Source organism: Mustela lutreola, chromosome 5 (genome assembly GCF_030435805.1).
Source record: "Mustela lutreola isolate mMusLut2 chromosome 5, mMusLut2.pri, whole genome shotgun sequence".
Classification (NCBI taxonomy): domain Eukaryota; kingdom Metazoa; phylum Chordata; class Mammalia; order Carnivora; family Mustelidae; genus Mustela; species Mustela lutreola.
The window spans coordinates 99,436,336-99,458,453 of record NC_081294.1 but is presented as its reverse complement, the minus strand read 5'-3'; the positions used below and the strand labels follow the sequence as shown (position 1 = coordinate 99,458,453).

General features: G+C 37.8%; 1 protein-coding gene across 6 annotated transcripts in view; it reads right to left on the bottom strand.

Moving 5' to 3' along the window:
- FCHO2 (FCH and mu domain containing endocytic adaptor 2) overlaps positions 1 to 20,178 on the bottom strand; it is a 118,769-nt gene extending 98,591 nt beyond the window's left edge. For 3 of the 6 annotated variants that reach the window (XM_059175212.1, XM_059175213.1, XM_059175214.1), the window contains exon 1: positions 19,958 to 20,178. In XM_059175212.1, the coding sequence (XP_059031195.1) occupies positions 19,958 to 20,163 (206 nt within the window). In that variant the 5' untranslated portion in view covers positions 20,164 to 20,178. Of the gene's footprint in view, positions 1 to 3,651; positions 3,744 to 19,957 lie in introns of those variants that run through there. The other 3 variants (XM_059175215.1, XM_059175216.1, XM_059175217.1) reach the window with 2 other exon arrangements.
- Between the last annotated feature and the right edge of the window lie 1,940 nt (positions 20,179 to 22,118).

Genomic DNA, 22,118 nt, shown 5'->3' with positions numbered 1-22,118 from the left:
GAATCCAAATGTCTGTAAACAGTAGTAGACATATTTTGGCATATTTACACAATTTAGTATTACGTAACATTGAACATAATTATACTACACTCAAAAATGAATCTCACGGGGCGCCTGGGTGGCTCAGTGGGTTAAAGCTTCTGCCTTCGGCTCAGGTCAGGATCCCAGGGTCCTGGGATCCAGCCCCGCTTCAGGCTCTCTTCTCAGCGGGGAGCCTGCTTCCCCCTCTCTCTTTGCCTGTCTCTCTGCCTACTTGTGATCTCTGTTTCTCAAATAAATAAATAAATAATCTTTAAAAAAAAATGAATCTCACAAACATGCTGAGTAAAAGAAGACAAAAGAACACTCAATATAATGATTAAATTGATATACTTAATACAAAGTTCAAAAATAGGTACAACTAACTTCCTTTGCCATTTGAATACTACTTAACAGTAGAAAGGAATGAATTATTGATACATGCAACAACATGGATCAATCTCAACATAATTATACTGAGTGAAAGTACTGGATGACAGAGTATATTCAGTATGATCCCATTCCTATAAAATTCTAGAAAATACAAACTAACCTAAGTCTCAGAAGCAAATGAGTGGGTGCTCAGGGATAAAAGGGAGAGACAGAGGGAGGAATTACAAAGGGGATGATGCATATGTTCACCACCTTGACTGTGGTGATGGTTTCACTGAGTGTATGTATACGTCAAAATTTATCCAATTATACACTTTAAATGTGTAGTATACTATTTGTCAACTATACTTTGATAAAGCTGTTGGAAGGAAGATAGGAAAGAGGAAAGCAGTAATGGAGCAAGAGACAAAAAGGAAGAAAGGGGCAAAGGAGGAATGGAGGAGGGAAAAAGGGAACATACCAGCAGGGAAGAAGGGATGAAAGGAGGAGAGAAACTCTAAATAACTGACAGGAAATTAACCTTTCTAGGCCCGAATTTTCTTATCTATAAAACAGGAATTAGAGTTTTCATAGTTAAATGAAATAATACATACACAATCCTTAGTGCACACTGTATGTTTATGAGTTTATCTTTCTTTCCTTCTTTCTCACTCATTCCTTCAAGAAATAGAAGTATCTAATTGTGCCAGGCTCTGTTCTAGGCACCAGGATACAAAAAAATACTATATCCTTTATAGGGAAACATAGAAATAAATATTAAAAAATGAATAATTATAAAATTTCATAAATACTGCAAAGAGATATATGATGTTGAGAGATACTATAACAGGTGTTTTTGACAGAATCAGGGAAATAAGGAAAAGCATCCACGAAGAACGGGCCACACTGCTGAGCTCTGAAAAATAAGCAGGCATTAATTAGGCAAAAATAGGAATAAGCATGTACAAACTGTGGACTGGAAGACGTCTTTCAAAAATAATGACTAATGTCTCTGGAGAGGAAAGAGAATAAGGAAGAGACTGGCATGAACTAAAGCTTGAAAGGTGGTTTGGGATCAGATCAAGATGAGGGCAGGCCCACCTTCAGAGAAATATGAAGAATCTGAAATGGTTTAAACAGGAGAGGTAACAAACCTTTCTGAGGTTTAGAAAAGGCACTCCAATTACAGTGAGGGGAATAAGTTGCAGGGGAACAAGAATGAATGTAGATATGAAAGACAGGAGCTACTGTTGCAGTTCAGGCAACAATAATAATAGCTAGGATCAGGGCAGTAAAGTCAGAGTTTAATTCTATCATAAAAATCCTTACTAAGAGCCAAGTACTCTCCCAAATGCAAGAGATATAAGAAGCACCAACCCCCACCAAAAGAAAAAGAAAAAAAAAGAAAAGGAAAAAAAAATCCCTGCCCTTGTAGGGTTTACATTCTAGAGGAGAGGGACGGACAAATAAATATCACGTATCTGATGGTTGTAAGTGCTATGAAGAAAACATTAAACCAGGAACATGGTAGTGGAGGGAGGGGTTGTCTTAAGAGCCCACAGAATCATAAAGGATTAGATTCCAGACAAAAAAGGATGACTCAGGAGTTGTGGACTTCTTAGCGTGACTGATATAAACAGGCTAAAAGGCATTATGACAACTGCCTGGATGATTTCAAAGTAGTTACAGTTAGTGATGTTAGTGCTGGGGGAGAAGGAAGGCTACAGGACATGCCAGGAGACACAGCACTGTGAGACCCCTTCTTTATTCCTGCCAAGGATGACGCAGAAGCCAATGAAGGATAGCTTTATCCACAGCACTTAGAGCTTCTGGACTCCCTCTTAACTCCAAAAGAGAAGTGAAAGAGAAAAGAGGATTGGTCTTACATAAAAAACCTTGTTCCCCAATTCCTATGTTCTGGTAAATTCTATGATGACAGCAGCTCTATCTTAACCCCTATATTACCAGAATCCAGACCAGTGCCTAGCACACAGCAGACATGGGATATTTATTATTGAAAGAATAAATGAATGGAGTACTGTATTTTTGTTTTTTTCTTAAGTAACCTCTACGCCCAACATGGGGCTTGAACTCATGACCCTGAGACTGAGAGCAGCATGCCCCAACAACTGAGACAGTCAGGTACCCCCCAAAATGGAGTATTATATCTAAAGGCAAAATATCGCTGGGGCTCCTGGGTGACTCAGTTGATTAAGCATCTTCCCTCAGTCAGGTCATGATCCTAGAGTCCCCAGATTGAGCCCCACATGGGGCTCCATTCTCAGCAGGGAGTCTGCTTCTCCCTCTGCCCTTCACTCTGCTTGTCCTCCCTCAAATAAATAAAATCTTAAAAACACATATACACAAACACACACATATCCCCCTATTACTAAGGTAAACTCTTTACCTCTCTTAAGTGTGCTCCTATAAAAATTACCAAGTGGGCCTAGCCACAAAAAAAGCTTTAATCAAATCAAATTACATTAATTTTTAAGTTTTTAAATTGATGACCATATTCTAAGAGTCTTAAAGACAATCACATTTTTATAAACTTAAAGAATTTAAAAATATATACTTATACTTCTTTAAAATAAAACTTAGAGGGGCACATGCCTGGCTCAGTTGATAGAGCATGCAACTCTACCTCTCGGGGTTGTGAGTTCAAGCCCCACAATGGGCACAGAGTCTACTTAAAATTTAAATAAATAAGTAAATAAATAATACATAATTAAACTACAAATTTAAAAACCTTAGACTTTTCAAATTATTTTAGTATGTTTAATGACATGTTTGTTTAAAGAAATGATAGTATTTTATCCTACAAAATTCCATTTATTTATGTATTTATATTTATATCGTTTGTAATGCTATTTATAAACAATGAATACAAACCAGGAGTTCAGCAATACTCCCTGGAGCCACTATGCAGTCCTTAGTGTGTAGCCGCTAGATAATCACACTACTTTAAAATATATAATACACTTTTCAAGAGTGTACTTATTTTAATCCAGATCTAACTAAAATTTTCTGGGGCATCTGGGTGGCTCAGTTGGTTAAGTGTCTGACTCTTGATTTTCGCTCAGGTTGTGATCTCAGAGTCTTGAGACTGAGCCCCTCCTCTGGCTTTACACTAGGAGCCTACTAAGATTCTCTCTCTCTCATTTCCCCCTAAATAGAGCATGGCTCAAAAACAATTTTTTTTCTCATTTATATTCTAAAATTTAACTCAAACTGTTAAATTACTATTAAAAAAATACATACCTTTCTCTCACAAAATCTGCTAGTTCTTTTGTTGATATCTGTCCATGTTTCATGTTATGGTAAAGGACATCAAAGCCACTATTTTTTTCCCCCTAAAATTGAAGAAGATTTTTAGTTTAACAACAAAAAAAGATCAAAACGACTTAAGAATAACCCTATATTAACCAATATGCAACTCTAATGCTCAGGGGAGCATTAAATTTAATTAAACCAATGTTGCTCATTATAGGACTTCAAACTGTATCAAAGGAATATGACGCAGTTTGACAAAGTTTACAATTTATTATAAATACATATACACACATTAAACACACATGTACACATTCTATAATCACTCATGTGAGTTTATTAGTGAAATTTTTAAAAATAACATGCAGAATAATTTAGGAAAGGTAACCATGGATCTTTTAAAATACATTATCAATCCCATTTCAATTCCTTCAAGATGAACTAAGGGATTCCTGATTATTCAGGCAGAGTCCCTGCTTTATAACAAGTAAATCTCGGGGTGCCTGGGTGGCTCAGTCGTTGGGTGACTTTAACCCTTTAAGCTTAAAGCACCTGCCTTTGGTTTGGGTCATGATCCCATGGTCCTGGGATCTAGCCCTGCATCGGGCTCCCTGCTCAGCAGAAGGCCTGCTTTTCCCTCTCCCACTCCCCCTGCTTATGTGCCTTCTCTTGCTGTCTGTCAAATAAATAAAATCTTTAAATAAATAAAATAAAAAATAAAATAAGTAAATCTTGACTTCCGAATAAAGACAGCCTATTACTAATCACTTACACATTCAATACCACAAAATGTTTATAATAACTAATGCATCTTTTAGTAAATTTAAACAACTATGAATAAACTAAGCTCAATAACTCTCTCTAAAATTGGCAGTTTTTTTTTTTCTTCAGTGAAAATAACATAATGAATAATTCAGTATCTTTGCTGGAAATAGCAATACAATAAGCAAGAATTACACAATATGAACCCTAATTTTTTCACAGTTCACCAAAAACAGGAAACACAGAAACTTCCAGTTATGCTGAAGTGATCCCTAACAAACTTATAAATGAATATAAAAGTAATTATTTTGCCATATATATATGATAAATTAAAATGTCATATTTGGGGGAAACTCCGGGTGGCTCAGTCAGTTGAGCGTCTGCCTTCAGCTCAGGTCATGATCCTGGGGTCCTGGGATGGAGCCCCATGTGGGATTGCCTAATCAGCAGCGAGTCTGGTTCTCCCTCTTCCTCTACCCTCCCCCCATGCTCTCTCTCTTTCTCTCTCGAATAAACAAAGAAAATTTTTTTTTAAAATAGAATAAAATAAAATGTCATATTTGGGGACACCTGGGTGGCTCAGTTGGTTAAGCGTCTGCTTCAGCTGAGGTTGTGTTCCCTGCTAAGCAGGAAGTCTGCCTCTACTTCTTCCTCTGCCCCTCCCCCCACTCCTACTTGTGCTCACTCACTCACTCATTCTCAAATAAATAAATATCTATCTTTAAAAAAATATCTTACCAGTCAGGTTACCTGGGTTCCCAATGTGCATTACGCATATTCGAATTAGAAGCAAGTTGGGAATAAAGGGCTATTCAAATAGGCACAAAGATTATTAGAAATACTATTTACCAGGCTTACAATAAAAAGAAAAAAAAATTTTTTTAAAGGAGATGAGATCTTGGAAACCACTAGTAATTGGAGCAATAAGGTCCTGAGCATTTCGCTTCACTGTTAAAGTATTAAAAATGTTAAGCAACAAGAAAAGGTTAAATTATATTCAGAAATCTGGGTTTTTATTAAGAAGTCCTTGAAGTAAGCTCTTTATCCAGGAACTTCAGATGTCCAAATAACATATTAATTAAAATTCCCAATAAGGAAAAATGAGGATTATTAATTTAATACAGTATAACAATATTAATAAAGCAGCATTAACACACCCTGGGAAATAGTGCTAGCTATTCCATCCCTCAGGTCTTCACTTGGAAAGACAAGGAAAACTCTAATAATAAGGATGTAATATAGAAGAAGCCTGTCTCAGAAGGCACTAACCACTAAAAACAAACACCCTACATGATTACAAATCCATTTGTCATTTCTTCCTATTTAGGGATTCATTCATTTACTGAAGTCGAAAAACTTGAATTTGACTCCAGGCACTATTCTTTAATAATTTCACAAACTTATTAAAACAAATATTTACTACTCATGAACTTTCCTTTAGCACAAACTAAGCAAAAATTTTACTACTTCAAATGGCACTAGTGCACTCTCTCTACACACACACACATAAACACATACAACTTAGTCTAAAAAAAATTTCAAAGTGTCCAATAAAGACTGCAAGTCGTACTGTTACCTTGTCAAAAACTTAATTTATAGCTTTGATAACAGATGACTAAATATTAAATATATACACATTTATATATCAAAAAATAAAGAAGACAGAGCAGTGGAGCTCAGGTTTAGACCCATTTGGCTTCAGTGTCTTCACCTGCACAAAACACTGAAAATTCTGGTGAAACAGGGAGAGACCACCCTTGAAACTGACAATTTTAACAGATTATAATTCTGTTATAGGATCTGTTTCAGATTACCCAGTCTTTTTTTTAACTAGAAGTACCTCCACAAGGTGCTATCATTTTTACAGCAACCACTGACATTTTTAGTAGGCGTTTCTAATTCAAAGAAAAGTAAAATAGCAAAAAGTATTCCTGAATTGCATATCCATGTTATCATCTGAGATCCTGAAGTGGATATGTTTCTGTTATTTTCAACACAAAAATATTTTTTTCCTTTAACATATTCTGTTAACTCAAGCAAGAACTTGTTTTCCTTGGCTAACTACGAATACATGATGAACGCACAAATAACTTGACAACAGACCTTTATTATCAAATAGAACTACGACTAAACATGTCTTCTGGTCTCTAATATTTTATTAAAACTGTAAATATTTATGCCCTTTGATCCAGCAATTCTACTTTTAAGAATCTATACTACACAAACACACATACAAAGATAAATGTGGAAGAATATTTACTGAAGTACTATTTATAACTGAAAAAAATTTTAAAAATCTATTAATATTACTGGTTAAGTAAATGACATATATACTACAATAAAAAAATATATGGTGTTTTTTTAAAAGACTACAGTTTAAAAATAATGCAGATTTTTAACTGTTAATTTTAAAAATTTGCCCAGATATACTGTCAATGGAAAAAAGCAGGACACAATTAACAAAACAGCCAAAATTAACCTAATGCTAGGACAAAATGTCTATTACCCAGTTGTTTAATGTTAGGAACAACCTAAATGTCCATCAACCAGTGAATAAAAAGACAAAATAAGAGTATACCCATAAAATAAAATATAATTCAGCAATAAAAAGAAACAGTGATACATGTGACTTAATGAATGAACATCATAAATATTTCACTAAGTTAAAGAAATCAGACACAAGAGACCAGATATTGTAGGATTCTATTTATATGAAATGTCCAGAATAAGCAAATACACTGAGATAGAAAGTAGATGAGTGGGCTGCTAGGGAGGAGGGCTGTAAGGTAGGAGGTGACAAAAGGTATAGGTTTTCTTTTTGAGGTAATGAAAATGTTTTCAAATTGACTGTGATGATGGATGCATCTATCTGTATTACCCAAAACCACTGAACTGTACACTTTAAGTGAATTGCACAATATATTAAATATATCATGATAAACTTGTCAAAGGCATGAGCAAGTATTTTTACCTATTTCAATCAATTAATTCTTGCAGAGAGATTTGCAGTATTAACTGACCATAGCTGCTATTAACACCATTGCTATTGCTGACACAAGGAAGACAATTATTTTGAAGATTTAACTAAGGTAGGATCTTCTACCTGCTGGTCTCCATGCACTTTAAAAAGAGATAGTACTTTCATAAAAGTACAATGAGTGTGGCCTGGGGCAAACAAAATCTTCTTATAATCCTATATGAACAAGTGTTAAAAAAAATCTTTGAAATAATTGCTAATAGGAAGTAGAAAAAAAAAATCTTATCATCCTTTGAAGATGTTTAGTCCAGAACTACGCAAGTCCTTTAAGAAAACACAAACTTCTCAGGACCTATTGTTTCCTCCTACTGCTCTAATTTGACAGCACTTAACAGTCTGATGTTTAACAATCCAGATTCCTTTTCCCAAACATATAGTAACATGTTACTTTTTAATAGAAAAATGAGATCATACCATGCATAGTTTTGCACTTAAAATTATCAACTGAACTAAAATTTAGCTAAAAGGATAGTTAAGTTATAAGTAAGGTCACCAAGTCACTGGAAATACACGGGTTTTTTTTAGTCTAATTCAGAATCTACAAGACATACTTGAAATTTCAAGTTTAAAGGTTTGAATACGTCATCAAACCTATTTTGGAAACTCAAAGGCATTTATTTAAATAAATATAAAATACAACCTAACAACTCCCCACTTGAAGAAAAAGTGCATCTCTATTAACAAAGCTATGAAATACCTATTTTAATGAAAATGGAACTGTTTAATGTATCTTGGTTTTTTAAGACCCATGAATAGTAAGAGTGGAAAAACACAAAGCTGTAAATCCCAGAGATTTTTAGTTAATGGTTTGAAACTTCTCCTTCAAAGAACCTTTTAAGAGCAACAGTAAGTTAAATACTAAAAACAAAAAGTTTGGATATCGTTCACTTCTGATGACTCCAAGATTCTAGAAAACAGGCAGGAGATAGTGTATACTGTACAATCACACTATGAATTGATGTTTATTTTACCTTGTTCCTTTTTAAATCTTTTTAAAAATTTTTGGAAGGGGATCAAAGGGTCAAAAGGTGCTGTCATGTGAACAGCAAATAACATGCCTAACCTTCCTCTCAACCTCAAACTGCCTCAAAGGTAATAAATAAATATCATCACTTCCTACCACTCTACATTTTCCTTTTGCTCTAGTTCTTACGTAAGCAGTTTTTCTATAAGTAAATAGCACATTTAACCACAAGTTATAATCTCTTCTAGTCAACCTTCTATTTATACATTGAAATTTTCACACATGATCATCAAAACTATTCTACAGAACCATTTGCAAGATGTTTTTAAAGCAGAAAACAGTGACTGAAGATGTAAAACAAGCACTGCTCAGCAGTAAGAAGTACTTGCTGCAGGTACAGTAGTCGCTCAAACACATTTGTTGGCTGACTGAAGAAAATAAACCTTATCACATTAAAGAAATTATTTCCAACCCTTCAAATACTCCCTAATGTCTTCAGTTACAACTCACCTCTTCCAGTAAATTAAATCTGTAAAGCCACCTAAAAGATAATACATGGCTTCAACAAAAATAGCAGAAGCAAAGAGGATAATTTTTTTGTCTTATAACTTTCAAATTTTCTGTAATATACTGTAAATGCATATAATTTTCATTAATCTCAAAATTTAAAAAAAAACAATTTCAGCTTTCTCAAAACCTCTTCAATCTGTACTTTCAAACAAAGGCTACCTTCTTCAACTGACATCTTGTTCATATTAATAGTTAAATCTCCTCCTAATTCATAAATGAAAAAAAAAAACCTTAAAGTTTTTTAGGAGCAGTTTTAAAAATTACCTATTTATTCCATGGAAACCTATGAAAGTCACTACAAAATATTTTCAAAGAATACTTAATCATATGAGAAAAATGTTTGATGGCAATTATCATTTGAAAATACCAAGCTACAGAACAATACAGCAAAACCTACTGTGCATGTTGTATTTCTAAAGAAAATCTCAGTGGACACAGGGTAAAGCTATATATAATTTTAATTTTCTTCTGTACTCTCTGTTCTACCTACCACATAACATTAAAATTAAAAAAGAAAGCCACCTTCACCGCTCTTGTTTCAACCAAATAAAAATTAACACTTTGTAGTATTAAGGTCCAGCATCACCAATTTGCTCTACTTACATTGTACTTTCCTATCTATCCCTAAATGCAAGCAAACATGCTTCTCCTATCTTCTGTAACCTTTATTCCTGCTGTTCCATCAGGGAAGGAGCATGTTCCTGATAGAACTAATGGACTTGTGTGTCTCAAATTCATCCTACAGTTCACTAATCATTTCTCAATTTAATTCTCTGAATCTGGCTATCTCAGCAACATTCTCTAGCAACTTAACCAATAGTTACCATTTTAGGTCTCAGCTTCTATTGTACTGTTTTTATTTCTCCCCCACATCTGACCAACTTATGCTCATCTCTGTGGACCAAACTAATACTAATACTCTTCCAACTGTAATATTCTGTCATCTTTCCACACTAGGTAAACTGAAAATCAAACCCTATTCCCTTTACATCTCCATGGCACCATATTTCTATACGGATTTCTTAGGGTGCTTTTTTTTTTTTTTTTAAGATTTTATTTATTCATTTGACAGAGAGAGGGAGGCAGGCAGAGAGAGAACCAGACTTCCTGCTGAGCAAGGAGCCCAATGCGGAACTCAATCCCAGGATGCTGGATCATGACCGGAGCCAAAGACAGACCCTTAAACAGACTAAGCCACCCAGGCATCCCTCTTAGGGTGCTTTTGTTCAATGTTTTAGAACTGTCAAACCAGGAAGGATAACCTCAAGAAACAGTACTCAAAAAACTACTTCCAAAAAGCTTACGCTAGCCAAATGTGTACGATGATATAAAGCATACCTGTTCTCCCATTAAGTAGTTCTCCTACTTAAGTAGTTCTGAAAGGATTAGAGCACTCAGGATTTAGTGTGCATGGCTACAAAACAACCCAGACAGCAAATTTTTATCCTTTCCATGTCAATGTTCTAAAATCCCTCCCCTGAATTGAATTTACACAGACTAAATCAGTATCAATTTCTCACTTTCAAATTTCTCCTATAATTAAAGCAAAAGTACAAAACAAACCACCATTCCACCCCCCAAAAATTCTAAAGGCCTCACAATAAAATTTACTGCCATCTAAAATGCTGAAATTATAATGTCTATCTGTCAAGTCTATTTGAACAAACTTAGATGAATCTGTAGTTCGCATTTTCCTAGCTTGTTGCAGTTGGAAACAATTTGGGCACAGATAACTCGCTAACAATTAAACAACCACACATTCTAACTTAGTGTTTATAATTTCCTTGTTTATATACAGAGATCATCTCTGGAAAGCTATGTAAGAAACTTGTAACAGTTACTGCCTTTGTGGAGATCTTGGAGGCTGAGGAAAAAAGAATAAGATTTTTTTTTTTAAAGATTTATTTATTTGACTGACAGAGACCACAAGTAGGCAAAAAGGCAGGCAGAGAGAGAGGGGGGAAGCAGGCTCCCCGCTGAGCAGAGAGCCCGATGAGGGGCCCGATCCCAGGACCCTGAGATCACGACCTGAGCCGAAGGCAGAGGCTTAACCCACTGAGCCACCCAGGTGCCCCAAAAGAATAAGATTTTATACTGTGTTCCCTTTGGTACTTTTTGAATACTGAACCACATAAATTTTGCAAGTATTTTAATTAATGTATATGTAAATATGCATACACATACACTTCTTAAATTTCAGTGTACCACCCAATGGGATCATATCATAAGCAGTATTTGGAAATTTCAAGTAATAAAAAAAAAGTCTATAATCTGGGTATCTATGATTACCTCAACTAGTTTTCTAAAAATATATATATATTTCAATTTACATATGGGTTATACCCCCCAAGAATACATGTGTGTGGGTGTAGGTATAGGTGTTAGGTATTAATCTCCCTAGGATATTAAATTTAGATTACAGGGGCACCTGGGTGGCTCAGTGGGTTGGGCCTCTGCCTTCCACTCAGGTCATGATCTCAGGGTCCTGAGATCGAGCCCCACATCGGGCTCTCTGTTCAGTGGAGAGCCTGCTTCCTCCTCTCTCTCTCTCTCTGCCTGCCTCAATGCGTACTTATGATCGCTCTCTGTCAAATAAATAAATAAAATCAAAAAAAAAATTTAGATTACAAAAAAATCAAGCAGGGGCACCTGGGTGGCTCAGTGGGTTAAGCCTCTGCTTTCTGCTCAGGTCATGATCTCAGAGTCCTGGAATCGAGCCCCACATATGGCTCTCTGCTCAGCAGGGAGCCTGCTTCCCCCTCCCTTTCTGTCTACCGCTTGGCCTACTTGTGATCTCTCTGTCAAATAAATAAAAGCTTTTTTAAAAAAATCAAGCAAAAATACAATGTTTTACACTTCAAAGTCCTATTAATAGCAATTCCAGGGTTTTTTTTTTTAAGGATTTTATTTATTTATTTGACAGAGAGAGAGAAATCACAAGTAAGCAGAGCAGCAGGCAGAGATAGAGGGGGAAGCAGGCTCCCCGCTGAGCAGAGACCAATGTGGGGCTCGATCCCAGGACCCTGAGATCATGACCCGAGCCGAAGGCAGAGGCTTAGCCCACTGAGCCACCCAGATACCCCCCAATTCCAGGTTTTTAAAAAACATTTTAATCCTCCCAGTTTATCCATGTAAATGATGGATCAAATTCTGGAAATTAAGCAAGTGCTCCAATTTTATTTAGAAGTAAAGCATGACAATACCAATGAAACCAACAGATAAAACTTCCATACTGGTTAAACAATACAAGAAATAAGGACAAGATGGGGCGCCTGGGTGGCTCAGTTGGTTGGACGACTGCCTTCGGCTCAGGTCATGATCCGGGAGTCCCACATCGGGCTCCCAGCTCCATGGGGAGTCTGCTTCTCCCTCTGACCTTCTCCTCACTCATGTTCTCTCTCACTGTCTCTCTCTCAAATGAATAAATAAAATCTTTAAAAAAAAAAAAAAGAAAAAAAAAGAAATAAGGACAAGAAACAAAGAAATACTTCAGGATAAAAACACCAAAGATAATTATTTCATTCTTGATGTGCTGACTGGAAATAATTTTTGGAAAAGGTCACCTAACTAAAAATGTCAGCTCATTACAATGTGATATATGCTAAAGAATACTTGATGTCTTTGGGAGAATGCTTACTATTTTATAGACATCAGGATTATTATATAAAATAAGGTTGATAAGCTATTTAAATCAGGTATGCTTTATTTTTCCTCTTAAATAACTATCACCAATGAAATCCATTTCTTAAAAAAATAAATTTTTAGGGGCGCCTGGGTGGCTCAGTGGGTTAAGCTGCTGCCTTCGGCTCAGGTCATGATCTCAGGGTCCTGGGATCGAGTCTTGCATCGGGCTCTCTGCTCAGCAGGGAGCCTGCTTCCTCCTCTCTCTCTGCCTGCCTCTCTGTCTACTTGTGATTTCTGTCTGTCAAATAAATAAATAAAATCTTTAAAAATAAATAAATAAATAAAATTTTAAGAGGTTAGTATCCAAAATACATAAAGAACTTATACAACTCAACACACACACAAAAAAATAATAATAATAATCCAATTAAAAAATCAGAAGACATGAACAGAAATTTCTCCAGAGAAAATACACAGATGGCCACAGACACATGAAAATATGCTCAATATCACTCATCATCAGGGAAATGCAAATCAAAACCACAATGAGGGGGTGCCTGGGTAGCTCAGTCAGCTGAGCATTCTGACTCTTAATTTAGCTCATGTCATTGTCTTGGGGTTGTGGAATTAAGCCCTGTATCAGGCTCCAGGCTGGGTGCATAGTCTCCTTGGGCAACCTTCTCCCTCTGCCCCTCCTCCAGCTCACGTTCTCTTTCTCTCTCAAATAAAAAAATAAAATCTTAAAAAAAAAAAAAAAACACAATGAGTTATCACCTCACACCAGTCAGAATGGCTAAAATCAAAAACACAAAAGATGTAGAGAAAAAGGAACCCTCATGCACTGTTGATGAGAATGCAATGTGGTTCAGCCATGCAGAAAACCCTATGGAGATGCCTTAAAAAGTTAAAAATAGAATTACCATATAATCCAGTAATTCTACTACTAGGTATTTACCCAAAGAATATGAAAACACTAATTCAAAAAAGTATAAGCAGTAGCCCTATGTTTATTGCAGCCAAAATATGTAAGGAACCCAAAGGTCCATCTATATAGATGAACAGATAAAAGAAGATGAATATATATAATGGAATATTACTTAGCCATTAAAAAAAGAATGAAATCTTGCCATTTGCAAAAACATGGATGGACCTAGGATGTATAATGCTAAGTGAAATAACTCAGAGAAAAACAAATACCATATGACTTCATTCATATGTGGAATTTAACAAAACAAAACAAAGAAAGAAACACACCAAAAACACAGACTTTTCATTATAGAGAACAAACTGCTGGTTACCAGAGGGGAGGTTAGTGTGGGGATGGGGGAAATAGTGATGGGGATAAACAGTACACTTATGATGAGAACTGAGTAATGTATAGAATTGCTGAATCAGTATACTGTACACCTGAAACTAATATAACACTGTATGTTAATTATACATAAAAAAGCATATGTTTTTCAAAATTTAACTCCTCAATTAATCAGGGTTTATATGAAAACAAAGCCATTTTAATTACTACAGTGCAATGCTGACACAATCTCAAGAGCACTATAAATTAGTACCCTACTCCGAGAAACAGTGTACAGAGATACTTACTATAATATCAGCAAAAAAGTTAAGTTACATTATCTTTTGAAGGACTAACAACTGTTTTATATACCAAGGCAATAGTGTGGAATTCTATCAAAATTAATTTTGTTATCCAATTTTAATGAAAAAGAAAAACATTTTCAACTTTACTATCAAAGGCACTATACTTTGTGGCAAAAAATGACTTATCAGCAACAAACCACCTGTTGTATAGGAAGTTTTAAATACTTCTCTTCAAAGTATAATATTAAGTAATTCATAATGTAGCATACTGTTTTAGTTAAGAAAAACCATACCTTAAAAAAAAGGCAGGATGTGCTACTTTCAAAAGGGCTTGGAAATAGTTTGAATGATTCAAACTTTCCTCTAACAAATGCCACAACAAAAAGGTTTGTCTTTTTATATGGAGGGAAAACAAAAATTAATAAGTTGTTTGGTTAGAAACTTAAAACTTTAAAGTTTCCCATTACCTCACTTTGACAAGTTTTATTTGACCTGACAGTGCTACTTTAAAGATTAGGGGAGAAGAGTGAAACTAATATTGTAATTTCTGTTTTAGGAAGTTATAAATGATCCTAAAATATGTAAAATTTTAAGTTGTCTTAGACAATTATCAAATTCTCTGAAGTTATTTAGTTATTGTTCTTAGTTTTCCCTACTTCATTTAGTCATCCTTTGGAACTTTTTATAAAGCTTTTATATTTAATTTAGAGTTTTCAGCCCTAATTCCAGGCTTGGAAATAAATAAAATGATATCTATTTTAACTGTTTGTGTTCAATATTGGGGAAGTGAAATGACAAAAACGTAAATTAGACTAGAAGTTTTCTCTAGATTTCAGATATCCAAATTTATTCCTGTCAAAAAGGACAAGGGGCACCCAAAAACTGATAAAAGAATGTTCGTAGAAAGCATTATTCATAACAGCCAAAAATCATTAGATAAGGCTATATTCAAAGCTCAATTAACAGAAGCAAAAGTAACTTTAAAATGTTAATGTACAATTTGCAGTAAACTATACTTCAATTTCTGATAAACAATTTGGAAGTAAGTCAGAAAGCATCAAGAACACATTCTTTCGGGGTGCCTGGGTGGCTCAGTGGGTTAAAGCCTCTGCCTCAAGGTTGGGTCATGATCCCATGGGATGGAGCCCCACATGAGGCTCTCTGCTCAGCTGGGGGCCTGCTTCCTCCTCGCTCTCTCTGCCTGCCTCTCTGCCTGCTTGTGATCTCTGCCTGTCAGATAGATGAATAAAATCTTAAAAAAAAAAAAGAACACATTCTTTCCTTTTAAGATTTTATTTATTTATTTACTTGTCAGAGAAATAGAGTGCATAAGCATGCACAAAAGCGCACACAAGCAGGGGGAGCCGCCAGCAAAGGGAAAAGCAGACTCCATGTTGAGCAAAGAGCCTCGTATGGAACTCGAGTCCAGGACCCTAGGATCATGACTTGAGCTGAAGGCAGATGCTTAAAATGTTTAATCAACTGAGGAACCCAGTAACCCCAAGGACATTCATCTATCAAAAGACATTCAAGGGACACCTGCTTGGTTCAGTTTGAAAAGCATGCTTAATCTTGGGGTCATGAGTTTGAACCCCACATGGGGTGTAAAGATTATTTAAAAAATAAAATAAAGCAAAACATTTTGGGATGCCAATTTTAAATCCAATTTAATAGTTTTAAAAGTTGCCTAAAACCTGAAGTCTAAAGTTGACAGGTTACATACATCAACTATATCTAAATTAATAAACCAATTAAATTGATAGGCTACACCTAAAATTCATACAGAAATGGCAAGAATAGGCAAAATTTTGCCTAGAATAGGCAAAATAATCTTGAAAAGGAAGACCAAATCTAGAAAACTCTCACTTCCTGATGCCAAACTTACTACAAAGCCATAGTAATCAAAACAGTGTAGGACTAGCATAAGGATAGACAATGGAATACAACTAAAAATCAAAAAATAAACCCATACATCTATGGTCAACTGATTTTTGACAAGGGTGTCAAGAGTATTTAACAGAGAAAGAGGAGCCCTTCAACAAAGGTACTGAGACTACATATCCATGCAAAAGAATGAAGCTGAACCTCCTCCTGGCACCACACACAAAAACTGACTTCAAATGGATCACAGGCCTAAATATAAGAACTAAAACTATAAAACCCGTAGAAGAAAACACAAGTAAATCTTTGTAACCATAGATTAGGAAAAACGTCTTAGATTAAACAATAAAAGCATAAGTAATAACAAATAAATTAACTGGACTTCTAAATTTAAAATTTTGATGCTTCAAAGGACAATATCAAATTACCTCACACAAGTTGGAATGGTTACTATCAAAAAGAAATAACAATTGTCAGCAAGGTTGTGGAGAAAAGGAAACAGTCCCACACTGTTGGTGAGAATGTAAATTTGTGTAGCCACTGTGGAAAATAATATTATCAAATATTATATATATATTTCCATAGATATATATATCCATAGATATATATAATATAGATATAATATATAGAGAGAAATACCATAAAATTGGGGCACCTGGGTGGCTCAGTCATTAAGCATCTGCCTTCGGCTCAGGACATGATCCAAGGGTTCTGGGATGGAACCCCACATGGGGCTTCCTGCTCAGCAGGAAGCCTGCTTCTCCCTCTCCCACTCGCCCTGCTTGTGTTCCCTCTCTTGCTGTGTCTCTCTCTGTCAGATAAATAAATAAAATCTTAAAAAAAAAAAAAAAACACACCATAAAATCCAGTAATTCCACCTCTGGATATGTACCTGAAGAAAATGAAAACATGAATTCAAAAAGGTATATGAACTCCTATGTCTACTGCAGCATTATTTATAATCACCAACATATATGGAAGCAACCTAAGTGTCCATCCATAGATGAATAAAGGAGCTGTGGTACACATACACAATGGACAACTCAGCCATAAAAAATAATGTAATCTTGCCATATCTGACACAGATGGACACAGAATATGTTATGCTAAGTGAAACAAGTTAGACATAAAAAGACAAATACTGTATGACTTCACTTATATATGAAATCTAAAAAACATATGAACAAAAAACGGAAACACTCATAAAGAGAAAAAACGGGTGGTTCGGGGGGACACTGGGGATAGGTGAAATAGATGATTAAGAGGTACAAACCTACTGCTATAATTATAGAAGTCACAAGGATGAAAAATACAGCATAGAAAATAGAGTCAATAATACTGTAATACTGTAAGACAGTAATGGCACTTACACTGGTGAGCATGTCATAATATATGTAATTGTTGAACATCGTACACCTGAAGCTAGTATTATACACCAACTATATACTTCAATTAAAAATAACTTTTAAGGGGTGCCTGGGTGGCTCAGTGGGTTAAGCCTGTGCCTTCAGCTCCGGTCATGGTCTCAGCGTCCTGGGATCAAGCCCCATGTTGTCTCTCTGCTGAACAGAGAGCCTGCTTCCCCTCTCTCTCTCTCTCTACCTGCCTCTCTGCCTATTTGTAATCTCTCTCTCTCAAATAAATAAAATATTTTAAAATAATAATAATAACTTTTAAAAACAAATAAGTTTTCAAAAACGACAGCATCAAGAAAAAACAAAAGCCCACAAAATAGAAGAAAATGTTTGCAAAATCATGTATCTGATAAAAGACTACCCAGAACATACGAAAACTCTTGCAATTCAATAATAAAAACACAAATAACCTAATCTAAAAATGGGCAATGAATCTAAAAAGGTATTTCTCTAAGCACATGAAGAGATGTTCAACATTAGCCATCAGAGAAATGGAAATCAAACCCACAATGAGGTATTACTTCACACCCATCCACTACAATAAGACCGATAACAAGTGGTGTCCAGCATGCAGAAAAATTGGAACATCAGACATTGTTAGTGGGTTTGTAAACCATGCAGTCACTTTGGAAAACAGTTTGGCAGTTTTTCAAAATGTTAAAGAGTAACAACATGACCCAGCAATTCCATTCCCAAAAGAAATGAAAACATTTCCACACAAAAACCTGTACAAAAATGTTCATAGCAGTATTTATTATTCATAATAGCCCAAAAATGGAAACAACCAAACGTCTATCACTGATGAAGAGATAAAATGTGGTGTACACACACAATGGAATGTTTGGCCATAAAATGCAATTAAGTACGGATACATGCTACATCACAGGTGAAGTGTGGAAACACGCTAAGGAAAAGAAGCCAACAAAGGATAACACATATGATCCCATTTATATATGTCCACAAGAGACCAATCTATCAAGGCAGATGTTTATAGATTAGTAAACTGCCTAGGCTGAGTTAGGGGCTAATGGATACAGAGATTCTTTCTGAGGTAAGGATATGGTTCTAAATTGATGTGGTGACGTAACTGCACAGACGAAAAACCCCTGAATTGTACACTTAACTGAGTGTATAGTATGTGAACTGTAACTTCATTAAATATTTTTTATTTGACAGAGAGAGACAGAGAGAAAGTAAACACAAGCAAGGTGAAGGGGAGAGGGAGCAGCAGGCTTCCTGCTGAGCAGGGAGCCTGACTCGGGGCTCGATCCCAACATCCTGGGATCATGACCCCCAGCCAAAGGCAGATGCCCAACGACTAAACCATCCAGGCGCCCCATAAGGGTATTTTATTTTTCATAAGGGTATTTCTTAAAGAAAAACCTAATGCCTCGTATTTATGTCGCTTGCGGAAAACAAGAAACATTCAAACCAAATGACTAGGAGCTGATTTGATTACTAAGTCCATACGTAATACACTTAGAAATAAGAATTTAAGACACACCTCTTCTTCCCTGAAAGAGCACTCCTTTAATTACTTCTGAATTTTAACTAAAATGGAGCTGTAGTACTTGCAGCTGTCAGGACTTCCACTGAGATTGACCCAAGATACCGAGGTAAACATGCTCCTCCCGCACTCGGCTGCACTGCACTTCCCATTACAACAAACAATACAGAAAAACACCCCGCACGGTGACTGAAGTCATTCTCAGAGAACCACCTAATACTAATACGGAGTTAAGGAGAGGGGTGTGGAAAGAATGAGGAAGGGGAAGGAGCACAGGACACAAGGGGAAGTCTTCGTGCATTTAAGCCCAAGGAATCCAGTTACATTAAATTCAACTTTTACACGCTTTGTGAACAGGCCCAGAGGCAAAGTCCTGGGCGCAGACCAAAGAGCCGAGCTGCGAGGCCGAGAGGAAGTGCGGATCCAAGCCAAGCCCGCAAGGGACTCCGTGTGGAAACCATGGGGGGCAAAAGGGCTAAGATGGGGGCTGCGGCGCTGGACGGGGGCGAGCCCCCTCCGCCCGGCTCCGGCCGGCGATTGCTGGCAGCGCGCATTGGGAGGCGGCCGCGCCGCGGGCCCCGCGGCCGCGTCCAAGCCGTGAAGCGCGCCCGGAGCCTAAAGCCTCCGGCCGGGTCCCGTCTCCCGCCCCATCCGGCGCTTTGTCCCAGCGCGGGCGGCGGGCTGCCCCCAAGCGTCCCCGCCGCGGGATGAGGGGCCGCGCTGACAGCCCTCGCCCCCGCAAGGGCTGCGAGCCTGCGAGACCTGGCGTACGGCGGCCCGCAGCCCTCCCGGCTTCACACAGGCGGGACCCAGCCGGCGGCGGCCCGAGGACGCTAGCCCTCACCGCCGAGGCTTCGCCGCCGCCCGGAGCGCACACAGGCCGAGGTCAGGCGGAGAAAGCTTCGCACCCCAAAACCCAACTTCCAACATCCCGCTCTTACCCAAAAATTTTCGACGAAATGCGCCATGACCATCCTGCCGCCGCCGCGCCAGGTTCCGCGTCCGCGCCCGCCCGCCGCTGTGTAAACACGGGCACGGCCCCCACGGCGCCCCCGCCTTTCCCCACAGCCGCCGCCGTCGCCACCGCCGTCGCCGCCGCCGCCGCTGCCTTCTTCCCGGAGACCGGCCCGCACCCTCCAGGGCGCATGCGCCACCTAGCGGCTGCTGCCGCCGGGCGAACTCTTGAAAGCCACCGCCTGGTTGCGCATGCGCTCTTCATCCTATTCCCGGGTTTTAGTAACCCTCCCCTCTACCCAGCGCGGGCGCGGCCAAATTGAGTATTCTCTTGGGAATGGTGGAGAACCGGGTTCTTGGGGAGTCACTGGGGAGACTGCGCGCACCCTTTGCGGTAGGATGGGTACTGGCCCACGGATGAGGGAAAAAAAGGGCCGGCCAGTGGGTGTGGATACGGCAGCCTGACTGCCTCCTCTCTTCCTCTACGCAAGACGCGCTTTCCCGGCCTTGGAGGATCTTGAAGGGACCAAGTCTGGTCAAGCTGTGATGGGGGAAATTTGGCCTTCGGCCACCGGGAGGAGACTGGGAAACCTTTGGTCCGTAGGGTTCCTTTCCTTGACAGGGAACTAAGAACCAAAACAAAAACTTTCCGAGGCCGGAAAAAGAGGAAACGCCCAGTGTCGCCTGAGAGTCTCTGGAACAGCGCGAGACCCAGGCACCAAGTTCCTTGCGGAAGCCGCTGACCTCTAGCACGCCCCTAGCAAACCAGGCCAGCTGGAGGCAGGAACGTGACCCGAAAGGAACGAATTTCCCTGACCCACGCAGTTTAAAAAAAAAAAAAAAAAGTCTTTTCCAAGACTTGTTAATTTAAGTCTCTAGTTCTCTTAGCAGCTTGTACATTTTGGAAAAAGAAACAAGTTTAAACACGTCCTGGCACAACATGAACTAAATCCCTTTCCCATGCCTTGCTTTCTAGAGGTTAGGGGGAAAAAATTAAACCCTTGTGGAGAGGTCTCAGGTTCACTGTCACCAGGTCGGCTCAGTCCGAAGTCTGCTGTTCTTGACACCAAGCCCCACTAATAGACTTCGTGTAGCTTTAACTATATACACTCACATCGGATCCTCTGACTTCAGATACAATGAACACTAGGACACGTGTTTCTTGGTGGAAACTTGTTTTCATCCTCAAAAGCAAAAACCCCACAATGCCTTGCACGTGATTAAAACTGTGAAGTGTTTGTTGAATTGGGAATAAGTGGATATTGGTACTGTGATTATATCTTTTTTAAGAATATCTTTTATAAATATATAGGAGGTAACAGTCTGCTTTAAAATAACTCACTGAGGGAGGAACACTGAGTAGAGGTATGCATGAAACAGGATTGTTAGAACAATTGTTAGGACCTAGGTAACGGAAACATGGTGGTTCACTATATAACACTACACTCATTTCGTATATGTTTGCTATTTCCTTTTCTTTAAAAAGTCGTCATAACACTGTCATTTACATAACACTGTCATTTCGTATATGTTTACTATTTCCTTTTTAAAAAGTCTTCATAACACTGTCATAACATTGGGAAAGTCTAACTTAGAAACTTGCTACTGTTTTCTAAACCATTAGTCTAGCACTTTCTTTATCCTGAAAAAAATTCTAAAAAATACAGCCATCTAAATCTCTCTGCAAATAAGCTTGGCATTAAAATCCTACTGTCACTAGGCACTACCCAGCTTATATCTCAGCAGGAAAAGCTTTATCCTAGGCCTATACTTCAAAGGGCCTTACATATTACATTAATTTATTTAAAAAACAAATGGGTGCCTTTGCCAGTGACGATCTGATGCTGACCTCTGTCTCATAACCATATAGACCCTCTCTCATGACCAACACCATTCAGGCCCCCCAGGAAACAATTCTTCATAGCTCTTGCCCTAAGTCTTCAAAACAAAAAGCACAACTCCAAATGCAGTGAAAATCTGTGTGAGTCTATCAGAGATAGACTCCTTTGGAGTTCAGGCAGAATCTGAGCAGCAGAATTGCTTAAGTAAGAGAAGACAAATTAGTTAACTTGTTCAATTTTTCCTCCCAGCACAAATGCAATAGATTGTTGTTGTTTTCTTAAGATTTTATTTATTCATTTGATAGGG